This window comes from Phocoena phocoena, chromosome 4 (assembly GCF_963924675.1).
Source record: "Phocoena phocoena chromosome 4, mPhoPho1.1, whole genome shotgun sequence".
NCBI lineage: Eukaryota > Metazoa > Chordata > Mammalia > Artiodactyla > Phocoenidae > Phocoena > Phocoena phocoena.
The window spans coordinates 13,486,914-13,503,339 of NC_089222.1; the positions used below are offsets into that span (position 1 = coordinate 13,486,914).

Below are 16,426 nucleotides of genomic sequence, written 5' to 3' on the forward strand. Positions count from 1 at the left end.
ATCTGCTTTTGAGAGATGTTCTCTTTCTATCTAAATGTCACTCTCCATTCTTACCATTTTTTCCCCTCACTATCAAGCATTATATTATCCACTCTTGTTTATTTTTTCAAATCAATTTCCCATTAGAATAAAAGCTGAGGGCAGCAGTAAACTTTGTTTACTGCTGATTCTCACTCTGTATGATATAGTACAGAACCTGGCATATTATAAGTATTAATAAATACTTTTTTTTTTTTGCTGTACGCGGGCCTCTCACTGTTGTGGCCTCTCCCGTTGCGGAGCACAGGCTCCAGACACGCAGGCTCAGCGGCCATGGCTCACGGGCCCAGACGCTCCGCGCCGGACCGGGGCACGAACACGTGTCCCCTGCATCGGCAGGCAGACTCTTAACCACTGCGCCACCAGGGAAGCCCTAATAAATACTTTTTAAGTGAATGAATCAATGGCGTTGATCAAATCAAAAGTTTTATTATGTAGATGGGGAGAAAGAATTCATGAACTCAATTTTTAATAATTATTTTCTGTGAGTTTTTTTAAGGTATTTATGGTCATAACAAAATAACCATTTAAATAGATGAGATTTATTCCCCTTCCCCACCCCACAAAAAAAAGAAAAAACAGGATTTAAATTTAGAGTACTTGGTACACAGTAGGAATTGTCAATCAGGAGGCCCAATTCAGAACACCAGCTCAGTTTATAATAGCAGTGAAACTGCACATTAAACTGCTCTGGGTTCATTTTCTTATCTTGTTTTCTTTCTAGGATCTAACCCAGTGCCTGGTACATAGTTAAGGTAGTCAGTAAATGTTGCTTAGGTGAGTGAATGAACCTATAAAATGAGTAAAATCATGAACTAGTTTCTAGTTTCCCAAAGAGCCTCCTAATGATCCTTGAACTAGAGCTTCTGGAATAAAATGGATCAAAGATGTTTGGAAAACACTCTTCTGTTGATTCTGAAACCTGAGTGCAACATCAGAATTACTTGGAGGGCTTGTAAATTGCAGTCTGTTAGGTTCACTCTCCCCACCTCCTTGTTTGCGGTAGGGCAGTGAATTTCTTAACAAGCTCTGAGGTGTTAGAGGTGAGGCTGGTTCTGCTAAGACCACACTTCTACAACCCCTGCTGTATCTGTAATCCTGTTGAGGTGCCTCACGCTGGTGCATTGTAACTTTTGAGAAGCACTATGGTAGGGGAAGCTGTTTAATTCTTAACACAGTGTTTCTAAAACTTCCTTGACCAGAGTACTCCTCCCTTGTATGTATGTGTATATATATGTGTGTCGGTTTATCAATGATCATCCATCTATAACACTATACACAATGCCTATTAACATCCTTTGAACTGTTGTTCTGTGGGCCATACTTAGAAACAGAGCCAGGTCACATCTGCAGTATTTTCCACATATAAAATGATGATTTTTTTTTTTTATGCTTGGGTAGGTGAATTCTTAATTGTGTTAGGAGTGCAGCCTTCAGTATTGAACCCCATTGCAGAGTTGGATGGTGATATGATATTCATGATCTGCATGGAAACATATACATTTTTGATTCTTGCTGACATAAATTTAGAATAAATGTAGGGATGTATAGCAAGAACAATTTCATGAAAATTAAACCCAAAATGATGAAATTATTTATTTCTCAGTACCTTTTATATCTTTCAGTCATATTTCTCTTCTGTTATAGTTGGTTTAAATCTGTCAAACCCATTTTCAGGACTTCAGGATATGGCAATATTAGGAAATAATTTTAGAAAACTCATGAGAGTCGAGTTTTCTCTAAAGATTGTCTCAGCTAGTGTCTCCTTTTCCCTAGTTGTATTTGGAAGTTTAGGCTAATTTTGTCTCATGGTTCTGTCTACTTTGTATGTAGATTTTGTTGATTTAGCTTCGTTTTTTTTTTTTGGCTGCATCGGGTCTTCGTTGCTGTGTGCGGGCTTTCTCTAGTTGCTGCGAGGGGGAGGGGTTACTCTTCTTGCGGTGCACAGGCTTCTCATTGAGGTGGCTTCTCTTGTTGCGGAGCACAGGCTCTAGGCGCATGGGCTTCAGTAGTTGTGGCTCACGGGCTCTAGAGCACAGCCTCAGTAGTTGTGGCACACTGGCCTAGTTGCTCCGTGGCATATGAGATCTTCCCGGACCAGGGCTTGAACCCATGTCCCTTGCATTGTCAGGCAGATTCTTAACCACTGCGCCACCAGGGAAGTCCCTAGCTTCTTTTTTTTTTCGGTACGCGGGCCTCTCACTGTTGTGGCCTCTCCCGTTGCGGAGCAACAGGCTCCGGACGCACAGGCTCAGCGGCCATGGCTCATGGGCTTAGCCGCTCCACGGCATGTGGGATCTTCCCGGACCGGGGCACGAACCCGTGTCCCCTGCATCGGCAAGCGGACTCTCAACCACTGCTCCACCAGGGAAGCCCCCCCCAGCTTCGTTTTTAAATATGGTTGTACCTATTCCAGTCTACTGTCTTAAAGTAATGGATATGATAAAAGATTTGGTTAATTTATAGAAGGGAGGATATTTGTGGAAGGAGTGATGGTTATAGACTCCTTAGATGTTAAGTTTAGCAGAGAGAGTCTTCAAACTTGAACTTACTGGAGTGCTTTATGTTCCCCAAGGCTGTGGATCTTTCCATTGATGAGTCCAGCTTGACAGGAGAGACAACACCTTGTTCTAAGGTGACAGCTCCTCAGCCGGCTGCCACTAATGGAGATCTTGCATCAAGAAGTAACATTGCCTTCATGGGAACACTGGTCAGATGTGGCAAAGCAAAGGTAAATTTTCTTTCTCGTTTTCAAGATAGCAGTTCCTTTGTTTTCAGCCATTTCCTCAGTTCTTTTTTGGCTAGTTTTATGTGGAGCTTTTAAAAATATATGGCGAAGAAATGGCAGAATTGAACCTAATCCTTGGCAGATATTTGTGAGACTAAGGAGAAGCCGTGTCCCTGAGTTATAATACATCCGTAGTTCTGCCAATTACCAGGTAATGGATCCTGTAAAAGCATAGTCCTCAGTACCTGTTCTTTTCTTTTTTTTTGGCTTGTGGATATGTTCACCATTGGTTAAATAAAATTTCAATTTAGTTGATATGATACTGGCTATAATATTCAGACTACATATCACTCTCCTACTGATTGATTTCAAATATTTTATTTCCTGGATTTTAATATTACACAAATGTAAAAGGCATCATTCAATAGCTTTTGAGAGGGAAACTACATTAAATGTCTCTACTGAGTATAAGAAAGGTTCAAATTTCAGAAATATTAACATAGACAAAAAAATGGGCCACAGAATTGAGTCAGTAATAAGTTTAATGAGATGTTTGTTTTCAAGGGTCTGTAGTAACATCAAAAGTAAATTTGCTGAGGGAACCTTGGATACGTATGTCAGACATCTTGACTGTGGGTGGCTTTGGAGAAAGGGAATGAAGGGGTTTTGTTCTTTGGTTGAGAGAGGTGATTCCATCTGAATGTAAATATGTTTTCTTGTTTTTCCCTTTAGGGTATTGTCATTGGAACAGGAGAAAATTCTGAATTTGGAGAGGTTTTTAAAATGATGCAGGCAGAGGAAGTGAGTAACAAACTTAGTTTGTTAATGATGTTTGAGTTTCAAATCCGAAATATTTTCCATTGTAAGTAGAGGAAAAGAGAATATTGGAGGATTATTTTGTTAATTTTGGAAGTAATATTTTATTCAGAATATTACTCAGTTGTCTGTGCTTAAAATCATAAGTGGAAAGCCTGTAATTGGAAGGGTTTGAATTAACACTTTAATATTTGAAATATTCTGATGTTTATTCATTGTTCATAGGAGAAGAAGGTTTAGCCAGTTATTTATAAGGCTTATTATTTTTAGAAATTAGCTTTATCATATTAAATTTAAAGATTACTCAATAGTATATTTGTACTTTAGAACATGTCTTCTACCAAAATTCCCAACTTTACATAATTCCAAGTATCTGGAGAAAAAAAGATTGCAAAGTGAAATAACTTGGAAGATACCCTTGTTGAAGGATATTGAAGATTAGTTCTCTCATTTAAAATATCTTCTTATATTTAAAAAAGAAGTTGCATTCTACAAATATCATTTTCTTCTCAAATTATCTGGATTTCTCAGGTAGCTTGCTAAGACTCCCATATGTGATGCAGTGTGTAAAACCGTCCCAAGCTTGGGGGTGAAGGGATCGCCAGAGATCAGGGAGCCAACAGGGTAAAAAAAAAAGACTTGGGTTACAAGCATCTTTGTAAGGAGAAAGAGTAGAAAAATGAGGGGCAGCTGATGATAATGAAGTCCTGGGGAAACTGCTAGGGAGAATAAATTTTTCCTCAAAGAGGCATAGGGAGCACGGACCTTTTCAAATGGGTTTTTAACAGTCTAGGCCTCACAGTTTTCTCAGTGAAGGAGCTAAAACTTACCTCAAGGGAGAGTTGTGTATGTCATGGGTGTGTTAAGCACAAGCATGTGTGTGTCAAACACTTAGAGTCCCTGGCACCTAGTAAAGCTCACTAAATTTAGGTAATTGGGTAATTGTGGTGACACTCTTCTCCAATTTGTCAAGGCACCAAAAACCCCTCTGCAGAAGAGCATGGACCTCTTAGGAAAACAACTTTCCTTTTACTCCTTTGGTATAATAGGTAAGAGAAGAGTGAGTATGTATATCTCCTATATTTACTTAGGTTTATTTTTTGAGTGGGAAGGGGGAGTTAGATCCATACATAGAAAAATTCCATTCATTCATTTATTCGGCTACTATTACTTTTTTTAAACTATAAAACTAATCCCCAGCTGTTGTCCTTTTCTACAAAGATAAAATAGAACTCTGTAATTCCTGTAATCAAAGAGCATTTCTATAAACATTTTAGTATTTGTCTTTCTAGTCTTCAATAAAATATGATAGTATTGTGTTATGACTACTCTTCTAAAACAAATTTAAAGGTTGTATAGTATTCCATTGTGTGAATATGTGTGTGTATACATATATAAAAAGCCAGTGCTCTTTTAGACATTTGTGTAGGTTTTTAAAGTTTTAAAAAATTGTGTAAGTGATTCTTCAGTGCAGGTATCTTATTATAAACACCTCTCATTTCCTTAGGATAAATTCCTGAAAGTGAAATTATTGGGTCGAAGAGTATCTGTGTGATTTAAAAATGTTTGGCATGTTTTTAAAGGCTTTTGTTTCATATTGCCAAATAATATCCTCCATCAACAAGATAAAAGTCTCTCTTCCAGCACCCTTGCCAGCTTTTTTGTCACTAACTTAATAGGTGAAGAAAAGTCTTCTCATTATTTTATTTCAAAATTCATTATTCGAGAAACAGAACACTTTGTCATATGTATGTTAGTCCTTTTTATTTTATGACCTGCTGGTTTATTTCTTTTGTCCCTCTTCTTTTGTGGTGTAAGTCTTAGATTGGTCACAGCTCTTTGTATAATTAGGATATTAATCCTTTTGTTGTTTTTAAGTTACAAGTATTTTTTTCTCCTGATTTTTAAATTGCTTTTGAGGGCTGTATAATAAACTTGGTAGGGAGGGGAGAGATGTGTGTAATGAAACAATCTCTTGCCTGAGATTCTTATCACCCTCCTGTTGATGATTAGTGCAGTTAAGTTTCTGTCTGTGTTCTATTCATAAAGGCTCCCCCAACCCCATATGGGAGAATGTTTTTTGTTTATAGTTATTTAAACATCACTATACTACTTTAGTTTTTACTTTTGACACTTAATTTTTCTATTTTATTTAGAATTTATTTTAGTATAAGACTTAAGGTAGAGTTATTACTTTGTTACTCAAAAGTTAATTATCCTAGTACCATCAATTCCATAATCCATTCTTAATTCACTGAGTTGACACAACATCTTTATCATAACATTAGACACATCAACTTTGGAGTCTTTTCTCTGTTTCTTTCTTTCTTTTTTTTTTTTTAAAGAGAAAAGTAAAATGTTTTCTGGAAAAGCAGAGCACATGCGGAAAGATGCATGGATGAACTCTGCGAGAGTCCTTCTCTGTTTAATTCTTCCATATGTTATTTTAATTTTTCCTGCTAGCTTTTAAGATAACAATGCAATTTTAAGACAACATTTCTGCTGTACAGTTTCAGTGAAATAACTTCTTGAATATTAATCCTCTTGATCCATTTCTCATTATCATAAACATAAAGTAGAAGCTGGGAAGGTATTTCATTCTTTTTGTTTAAATGGTGTGTATGTTCTCATAGCTCCCTTCATTTGGTTATTGCTGTTTATTTTTTAGAATTTATAGTGAATTTGGTAAATTGAAGGGCCATTTAACCAATTAAATCTTTCCAGTTTATATTAACGTTGTATCATTAAACCACGTCAAATTTAGTGATAAAAATTTTTCAACTTTATGGTTACCTGGTTTTAAATGCATTGGACATAATTTTTCTTGTTAGGATAGTGTATGGAATAGGAGAAGGATCAAGATCAAAATCAAGGGTCAGCAGACTTTTTGGTAAAGCACCAGATAGTAAATGTTTCAGCCTTTGGTTTGTACGTTCTGTGTTGGAAATACTCAACTTTGCCATCAGCACAAAAGCAACCACAGACAATTTACAAACAATGGGTGTGGCTGTGTTCCAACAAACTATTTACAAAAACACATAAGAGGGCCATAGATTGTATAGTTTGCTGGACTCTGGTATAATTCACTGGACAGTTTTCTTTTATCAAGATAGTATTTGGGATGGGATCTGGATCATTATTTTGTAGTTGCAGAAAGATGAAGAAAACCTTGTTTTCAATATCCATATTGATCTAGAATATAGTCTCGAAGTTATTTTATTAAAACTCTGATACAGTGTTTTTCCTCACAAAACCAGTGGTACATCCCTTGTGCCCCCCCCTTCTTTTCAAAGATAAAGATTAAAGAAGAGAGTAAAGAATCAGCTGTTTGGTTTATGTTAATTCGTTTTTAACTTTTAAACACTGTAAAGGTCATAATTTTAAAATGTTAATTGCAGTTTTGGCTGTCTTATAATGTCTTATATCATTCGTTGAGCCAAGTCCTAAGTACTCCTTGGTTTGTAGTACAAACTTAATGTGCAGTGTCTGGATATTGAGTTATGAGAAGTAAAGTTCCAGGGTTTATTTTTGCGAACCTCATAGTTAAGAGAAAACCTATATGTATATGCTGCCTTCTTTTTTTCCCCCTCTTATATTGGGAACTCTCAGATATTATTACTTTAAGGGATGGGTGGCAGCAGTGGCAACAAAAGGTAAAACTGTAGGTGTGTGCATGCATACACAGTTTTAACCTTAAGATTAATTTAATCTCACCTGCTTAATGGATTCTTGTAAAATCTTATAATTGTGATCTGATAAACTTTCCCTTTTATATCAAGGGACTTTTGCTGCCCTCAGCTTTCTGTTCTATCCCTTCTATGCCCAGGTGATTTTATATAAAAGGGAAAAATAGCTGTTTGATTCTGTTACAGGTATCATCATGTTGGTTGGCTGGTTACTAGGAAAAGATATCCTGGAAATGTTTACTATTAGTGTAAGGTAAGTTCTGATAGTTTGTTTATAATTTGAAGTCTCTTTTGCCTCTCTTATTTCTTTGTTAGTCATAGCTTACGTTCCATTATGGAGGTATTATACGTGCACATAAGAGTATATTAACTCTACTTAAATAGTTCAGAATTCATATGTTGAAATGAGCTCCAGGAAAATGAAAACCTATGTATATGCAGTGGAGAAACCCCACACTACATGTCTGGTATTATCAATCCAATATTGCTTTTTTATACTTATATAGACAATTAAGGATTGCCAAACTGAAAACTAGGAGCATGAGAGAGAAAGACCACAATATAGAAATTGAATAATCCATCTCAGAGGAAAACCAAATATGCAAGAATTGACGAAAAACTAAAAATAAACAGAAAGCCTTCATATTTTCAGAGATTTGTGAAGAAACTGCATTCATGATAGACAGATTGCTGTAGAAAAGGATCACAGAACCAAAATATATATTTTTAAGATATTTAGGTTATGATTGCTGAAATTAAAGATTCAATTTAAAGGCTATGATATAAAGTCGAAGTGGTCTCCCCAAAAATAGAGTAAAAAGTCTAAAACAGAGAATGAGATAAAAGTGACAAAGAATAATTCAGTAAATGCCATATCTAAGTAATAGAAGATTTAAAAAGAGGTAAGAAGAAATTATATAAGAAATGAAGCGAGACATGAATCTTTATAGATTGAAAGGATTCTCCAAATGCCAAGCAGGACAAAAAAACCTCCAACCCAGATACATCATTGTGAGACTAAAGAAAACAGGTCAGGTCATCTGTACAGGAAGGAAAATTAGACTGGTATCATACTTCTCATTAGCAACTACAATTTCCACCACAGGGTCTTTTTAGGCTCTACTAAGATTTTCAACTCATGAGACTTTCATAGATCATACTTGGTACCTGTGTCCTGAGCACCACAGGGCAACGTCCTCTTCTGAGAGAGTTGCTACAGCAGTGCCTGTAGTAGTTCAGCTTAGGTACAAGCAGATGAGATGACCATGTAAGGACAGGAGCTGTCCTGGGTTAAAATACCTCATAATCCACAGGAGCCAGCATCTCTGGAAACGTACACTTTCCAGGATGCCTGCAAGAAACATGCCCAGTTATGAGAGTCACCACACTCAGGAAACCCAAAGCTGTAGCTTCCTGTAAGATAATTATAATTCTCCCAGTCCATGGATAATTTATCGGTCAGGAGATCCTTTTATCATAAGCAGTGTTGCCTAGCAACATAGTTGCTATACTGTCATCACTAAGGGAACAGAGCTAGAGATTTATTTAACCAAATACAGAAGGGAAAAAGGATTTTATTAAACCTTCATCCACAGCAACATTGGATTAAATTAGAAGACAGTGGGGCAGTACAATTAAAGTATGGGGGGAAATGATTTTAAATCTATAAATCTAGGTCTAGCCAAAGTATCAATTTAGGTAATTACAAATGGATAAGCAAGTAATCAAAAAATTTATCCCATACCTATTCTTGTATGAATTTCAGCAAAACAAGGGTGAAAGAAAGGAAGATGATGTTGTGTAGGGTGTAAGAAAAAGTGGAACTCACCTAGTCCTCTAAGGAAAAGAAATCCTGGATGACAGCTCTGTAATAGGCCTAGCAAGTAATAGTTCAAGTTTCAGAATAAAAACCAATGGATTAAAGAAAAAGTCAAGTGGAGTGCAAGGAATAAGTAGGATGAATAAGAAGTTAAAAGATATTTGTGATATAGTGAAGGACTATAGTTTTTCCTTGGAGGAGCAAAAATACAACTTGAAACTCTTGGCTTAAATATGTGTAAAGGAGCCTTGGGTTAAATATGAAATGAATTTAAAATGGGGCATGAATTTTATTAACCATTGGCATATTATTATCTATTGGACTCATGTTTTTGAGTATTTTTTTTCAGAGCAGTTCTGACTATTTGTGAAGATTAATACCTCATGACTTTTATTCCTACGTCAGGATCTTCCAAAGGACCAAACATTTAGGAATTTTTAAATAAAATAAAACTCATTCTATTTTGCAATAACCATATGGGTCTACTGTACATTTATATGTGCTAAAATACATGTGGGATCTTTAGTGAACTTATTTTTCCTGCGTGTTGAAACATCTTGGCTGTTTTATTCCCCTAGCAAGTATTTTAACAATTATTTCCACCTGTGCTAAAAATGAGTAAAACAATGAGAAAGCAGAAGGATAAGTAGCTTATAAGGCTACTCTAATAATAAATAAATCATTATTATTCTGTTATCCTTTAATTTTCTTATTATGTTGCCCAAAGCATTACATTATCATTTTAAAAGGTATAAGAAAAGTCTGGAGACAAAATCTTGGTAGTTTTTTGTTTTGGTTTTTTTTTTGCATTCATTAAACAAAATTGAGAAATTCAGAATTTTTAATTTTTTTTTTACCATAATGGCAAAGAAGAATTGACAGAAGAATTTTCATAATTATTAGACAAACCAGAAGATGACTGCAAAGAGACAACCACTGTAGGCTCTAATGATGAAGGTGAAATTGAATCATATAAGTGTAATCTCAACACTGAATGCTTGGATGATGGTACTCTAGATTTTCTCAAACTCCTGAATTTTAATGAGTGAACTGGGTTTTTATTTTTATTTTTTTGCCTGCGCTGTATGGCTTGTGGGATCTTAGTTCCCTGACCAGGGATTGAGCCCTGGCCTTTGGCAGTGAAAGCGCTGAGTCCTAACCAGTGGACTGCCAGGGAATTCCCTGAACTGTTTATTTTTAAGAATGAAAGGGGAAGGACAGGCATTCTCTTATAGTTAGTCATTCTACAGCAAGGAATTTGTCATGCAGTATTGTATTACTGAGAAGATGACTGTCCTAAAAGTTATGGACCATTAACATTTCCAGAAGTGTTGCATTTTGAAGAGACAAATGCAAAAAGAAGAACCAGAATTGATAAAGCTAAAACTTGTTAGAAATGGTTTTTGAATTTGAAATCACTGTTTTAAAAGGTGAATATGTTCCAGGTTTATTCATGACAGTTGAGCAGTTGCATTCAAAGGGCGTTGTCCATTCAGATATATATACTTTCAAATCCAGGAATATAGTTTGGGGTTAAAATTCAAATGAAAATTTCTGTTGAAGTTTTTCACAATCCATTTTATTCCTCTGTAAATTATTTATAAAATGATTTAAATGTAAAGGTCCATTGGATCTAGATTATATTGTAGAAACTGGGCAGTAGAGGGAGTTCAGGGAGCATTGTTAGAATGAAGGATAGGCATGCACCTGTCCTTATCTGTAGCAGAATCAGGAGATATGGAATGGGACAAAAGTAGAGATTTAATTTGAGGTGGTTTTTCTTTTTTAGTATTACGAAGGGAAATAGTGAAGTAATTTTTTTGTTGTGATAAAATGCACATACCATAAAATTTTCCATTTTAAAGTATACAGTTCAGTGAAGTTAAATACATTCATAATGTTACCACCATCACCACCATCTAGTGTCAGAACTTTCTCATCACCCCCAAAAGAAAACCCTGGGCCCATTTTCAGTCATTCCCCATTCTTCCCTCTCCCTACCAGCTGACAACCACTAAACTGCTTTTTGTCCCTTTGGATCTGCTTATTCTTGATATCTCATGTAAGTGAAATCATGCAACATGTGTCCTGCTGCTTTCAGTTAGCATGATGTTTTCAAGGTTTTTCCATTCGTAGCATGAATCAGTACTTCATTCTTTTTTATGGCTGAATAGTACTCCCTTGTATGGGCACACCACAGTTTCCCATTCATCAGTTGATGAATATTTGGGCTCTTTCCATCTTTTGGCTATTGTGAACAATGCTGCTATGAACATTCATGTACAAGTTTTTGTCTGAACACCTGTTATTATCTATATTTATAGATGAGAAACTAAACTACAGAGGTGGAGGCATAATAGCTTGAGGTCACACAGGTGAAATTGAAGCTGGGGGTACAAATCTAGGCAGTCTGATGTCAGAACCTATATTCTTTAACCACTGTGCTTAACCTGGTAGCTAGTAGGTGTCCAATAAATATTAATCAGTTTTCCCTCATTCTGAGACCTTTTTTGGGTTTGACAACAACAATTTTACATTTTTAACCTCTGCTTTAAGTAACAGCCAATTGAAATTATTGCTATGGGTACTACTGAATTTATACTTCAGTGCTATATCTTTACTGGTTACAGTTTGGCTGTAGCAGCAATTCCTGAAGGTCTTCCCATTGTGGTCACAGTGACTCTAGCCCTTGGTGTTATGAGAATGGTGAAGAAAAGGGCCATTGTGAAAAAACTACCTATTGTTGAAACTCTGGGTAAGTCTCTGGTTAGAGCATGCTTATTGATTGACATGATAGTTTACATCAACAGGGGTCTTTGGGTTTTACAGTTTTTGTCTTAGAGCAGTCCCCAGCCTTTTTGGCACCAGGGACCAGTTTCACGGAAGACAGTTTTTCCACAGACGGGGGGAGGTTGGTGGTGGTTCAGGCGGTAACGCGAGCGATGGGAAGCGATGAAGAGCAGCAGGTGAAGCTTCGCTCGTTCACCCGCTGCTCACCTCCTGCTGTGCAGCCCCGTTCTTAACAGGCCCTGGATCGGTACTGGTCTGTGGCCCGGGGGTTGGGGACCCCTGTCTTAGAGGTTTACATGGCGGTGTTTGGCTTGTCGCAATGTTGAGTATGGTTTTAACAACCAAAAAAGGTCATTAAAAATTCATATTACTTGGGTCGGGGAGCTTTAAATCTTTCTGCATCATGGACTGTTCTAATGCTTAAATCATGTAAAAAAAAAAAAAAAGTAACAAATGAAACCATAGAGTGACAGAGAAATGTTTTCTTTTGACATCTCAAGGAAGATAATTGATAATTATAGATCCTAAAATGTCATTCTTGAGTTGAATTTTTTAAGAACAGTAAGCATACAGTAATTATATTACTGTAACAATTTTATGTGTGATATGAAAATTGTGGTAGCCTTATGTATGTTATGAAACTTCTTTTTATTTAGGAATTCAGAAATGTTGAATTTAACTTCTAGTTCGCATTTTAATATTGAGAAGGCAAAAATTCCTTAAAATAATGGCTGAAAAAATTATATGGGTTTATATTATATGGGTTTATATTAAGGTAACCTTGAAACTTCCTAGAAAATGTCACTACTTTTCACTACATGAAAAGTCACTACATAAAGCTATTATCAAGTAGCTTTGTAGAAATTCAACTGGAAATAAAAAGTCAGCATTTATCAGTATCTAATTAAAACTGTTCATACCTCATGATGAAGTAAGCACAGGAGAGAAAACAACCTAAAATTATCCATGAGCTTGATTTGTACAAAATTTCATAGAAGCAGGGCAGGCTTTCAGAGTCTTTGATTTATTTTTAATGTGAACTTGTATTTTTCCCTGACTCTTGGTGACTTGTAGTGATTTATTCTTTAGGCTGCTGTAATGTGATTTGTTCAGATAAAACTGGGACCCTGACGAAGAATGAAATGACTGTTACCCACGTATTTACTTCGGATGGCCTGCGTGCTGAGGTACTCTGTAGACTTTTTTTTTTTTTTAACAGCAGAATTCCCTTTCAGAAGTTTTGGTGTTTAGCGTTCCTAACCATTCTAGTGTCTTTAGAAGGGCTGCAAGTTAGCAGCTGAACTTTTCTGTCCCGTGTGATTCTCCCAAGTCTTGATCCCGCTCCAGTTGTGCAGTCCAGAAACATTGATCCCCCTCGACACCTCTCCTTCTGTCTCCCCTACATCCATCTATTACCAGACTCTGGATGCCTAAATGAAGATGTTTCAGTGGCTTCGCATTGTGACCAGGGTCCTGAAATGGGGCTGCTCACAGCCCTACGTGTTCTGTCGCTTGTTTCCTTCCTCAGCCTGTATCTCTCCTTTGCTCGCCATACACCAAATACATTGACTTTATGGTTCTTTCAGTGTGACAAAATTCCTCCTACTGAAGGACCTTTGTTGCTGTTGTCACTACTTAGGACAGTCTAATGCCTCTTCAACCTTTGCACCTCATTTCCAACCCATTTCTTCAGAAAAGCTTTGCTGACCACCCAGAACTCACCCTGTGTTACACAGTATTGGGTTGGCCAAAAAGTGCCTTTGGTTATTAAGTAAAAATAAAAGACACATTTTTCATTTTCACCAAGAACTTTATTGAACAACGTATTCACCCTTTTGCTCCACTACCTTCTGCCATTTTTCAGGCAACTTCATAATTCCATCTTCCCAAAACTTTTAATCTTTTTGAGCAAAGAACTGTCCCAGGTGCCTTTTACAGTCTTCCAGGGAATTGAGATTTTTTTCCATTAATATAATTTTGTAAAGACCTTAATAAATGGAAATCGGAAGGTGCAATGTCTGGTGAATATGGCGGATGAATCAGAACTTCCCAGCCAAGCTGTGACAGTTTTTGCCTGGTCATCAAAGAAACATGAGGTCTTGCATTATCCTGCTGGAAGATTATGCGTTTTCTGTTGACTAATTCTGGACACTTTTCGTCAAGTGCTGCTTTCAGTTGGTCTAATTGGGAGCAGTACTTGTTGGAATTAATCGTTTGGTTTTCCGGAAGGAGCTCATGGTAGAGGACTCCCTTCCAATCCCACCATATATACAACATCACTTTCTTTGGATGAAGCGGCCTTTGGTGTGGTTGGTGGTGGCTCATTTCACTTGCCCTACAATCTCTTCCATTCCACCCTGTTGTACAGTATCCACTTTTCGTTGCCTGTCACAATTTGTTTTAAAAACGAAACATTTTCATTATAAGTAGAGAATCACCTGTGAAAATACAGTCAAGAAGATTTTTTTCGCTTAACCTGTGTGGAACCCAAACATCAAAGCAATCAACCTAACCAAGCTGGTGCAAATGATTTTCAACGCTTGACTTGGATGTTTTGAGTATGTCGGCTATCTCCCGCGTGGTATAATGTTGATTGTTCTCAATTAATGTCTCGATTTGATCACTGTCAACTTCAGCTGGTCTACCCGACCGTGGAGCATCGTCCAGCGAAAAATCTCCAGCACGAAATTTTGCACACCACTTTTGACATGTTCAATCAGTCACAGCACCTTCTCCATACACTGCACAAATTTTTTTTTGCATTTTGGTTGCGCTTTTACCTTTCTTGAAATAATAAAGCATGATATACTGAAAATGTTGCTTTTTTCCTTCAATCTTCAGTATTAAAATGGCTACACAAAAATTCACCAATTTTAATAAGCCTTATTTTAAATGCACACTGGTATAACAGCTGTCACGTACAATCTAACAAAATTGTATTGAATGAAGTTAAAGACAACTAAGTGCTACTAGAGCCATCTTAGGGAAAAAACTGAATGAACCTTTCGGCCAACCCAATATAATAGAGCAGGATCTCTGTTGCCCAGCACAGGGTCTGCCTCATACTAGTAAATACTTTCCGAAAGAATAAATGAATGGATGAATTAATCTACTTTAAAAATTATACATTGGCAGCCCCTGAAGTGCATGTCAGTGTATGTGCACACGTTCCAATCTCTGGATTGGTATTGGACTTTGTGGGATTTCTGGCTGGAATTTTCATTAACACTGTTGATAATGGGAACAGTATTTTAAAATGTATTTATAGCCAATTGTCTGAGCAAAGGAAGCATTTCACAAATTGACAGAAGTTGTACTTAAGTCTATTTAATTCCATTTTACTAGGTCTTAAAATGAGACTATTGATATTTATGGTGTTAGATTTGGTTAAGGATACCCAGTGCTATGTTGAATGTGCCTTTTCTGGATGACTCAGAAGGGTCATTGGGGTTACATGTGCTTATATTATATGGTCCAGGTATGAAAGGTAAGATATAGGTTTCTCTTTTGTTTTAAGCCCATAATTTTATATGTCAAACATTAACTGTTTGTTAATTCCTCTAAACTGTCCTATTTTTATTGTGATATTTAACTTTTCTTTGGCTTGGTTTGTTCTAGCTGTATAGGATAAGTATCTGACTTGTCTCTGATTTTAAAAATTTGCATGTAATATATACTATGTTAAAGTAGTTTGTAAGTGCTAGGGTAAATCACTTGTCTATGAGCCTGCATATTTGCAAAAAGAATTCTACTTTTGTCTAGGTCACAGGTTTGTCATGAATGTTAGATGTGGTAATAGATTTGAATTCTTTGCAAATTGTAGTGTTACGTAAATGTAATGTTATATAAATTTAAGCTCACTCTTATATAGAGATTTTCATGGTTTATTTATCCTTTCTATAGTATATTGTAAGTAGAGGAAATATAAGGTTATATTAATTATATTAACAATTACGTGTTTCTGTTTACAATATACTATGCATTATAATGATTAATTAGCATAATTAGTAGTTAATTATTAGTATAATTAACTGTAGGTTTACCATTGTGGTGAAAATTACTATCTATATTCTTTTATTAATGTTGTTTCAGACAAATTTAAATGCTTTTCTAGGTGTACGCACTAACAGTGTCATGATGTATAAAATGAAATGAACGCAACTCATAGCTTTTGGTTTTCGTTAAGTATTGTCACTGTCTGCTGGTATTATTGACTCTACGTTCCTTAGGTTACTGGAGTTGGCTACAATCCATTTGGGGAAGTGATTGTTGATGGTGATGTTGTTCATGGATTCTATAACCCATCTGTTAGCAGAATTGTCGAGGTAAATATTGCATTCTCTAAGAAAGTGGCTCTCTTCATAATGACTTAGGAGGCAGTGATGGGTTCATAGTTTATGTGTATTTCTCTTAGGCGGGCTGTGTGTGCAATGATGCTGTAATTAGAAACAACACTCTAATGGGGAAACCAACAGAAGGAGCCTTAATTGCTCTTGCAATGAAGGTATGTGCCTGGTCTCTCTTCTTTGACATGTGAAAATATCACCC

The 16,426-nt window shown here is 36.4% G+C and overlaps 1 protein-coding gene across 1 annotated transcript in view; it reads left to right on the top strand.

Annotated features, from left to right (window-relative positions):
* ATP2C1 (ATPase secretory pathway Ca2+ transporting 1) overlaps nucleotides 1-16,426 on the top strand; it is a 115,845-nt gene that overhangs the window by 71,700 nt on the left and 27,719 nt on the right. The window contains exons 8-15 of the mRNA XM_065876302.1: nucleotides 2,615-2,770; nucleotides 3,500-3,568; nucleotides 4,557-4,632; nucleotides 7,456-7,522; nucleotides 11,719-11,843; nucleotides 12,968-13,065; nucleotides 16,108-16,203; nucleotides 16,293-16,382. Of these exons, the coding sequence (XP_065732374.1) occupies nucleotides 2,615-2,770; nucleotides 3,500-3,568; nucleotides 4,557-4,632; nucleotides 7,456-7,522; nucleotides 11,719-11,843; nucleotides 12,968-13,065; nucleotides 16,108-16,203; nucleotides 16,293-16,382 (777 nt within the window). The remainder of the gene's footprint in view (nucleotides 1-2,614; nucleotides 2,771-3,499; nucleotides 3,569-4,556; nucleotides 4,633-7,455; nucleotides 7,523-11,718; nucleotides 11,844-12,967; nucleotides 13,066-16,107; nucleotides 16,204-16,292; nucleotides 16,383-16,426) is intronic.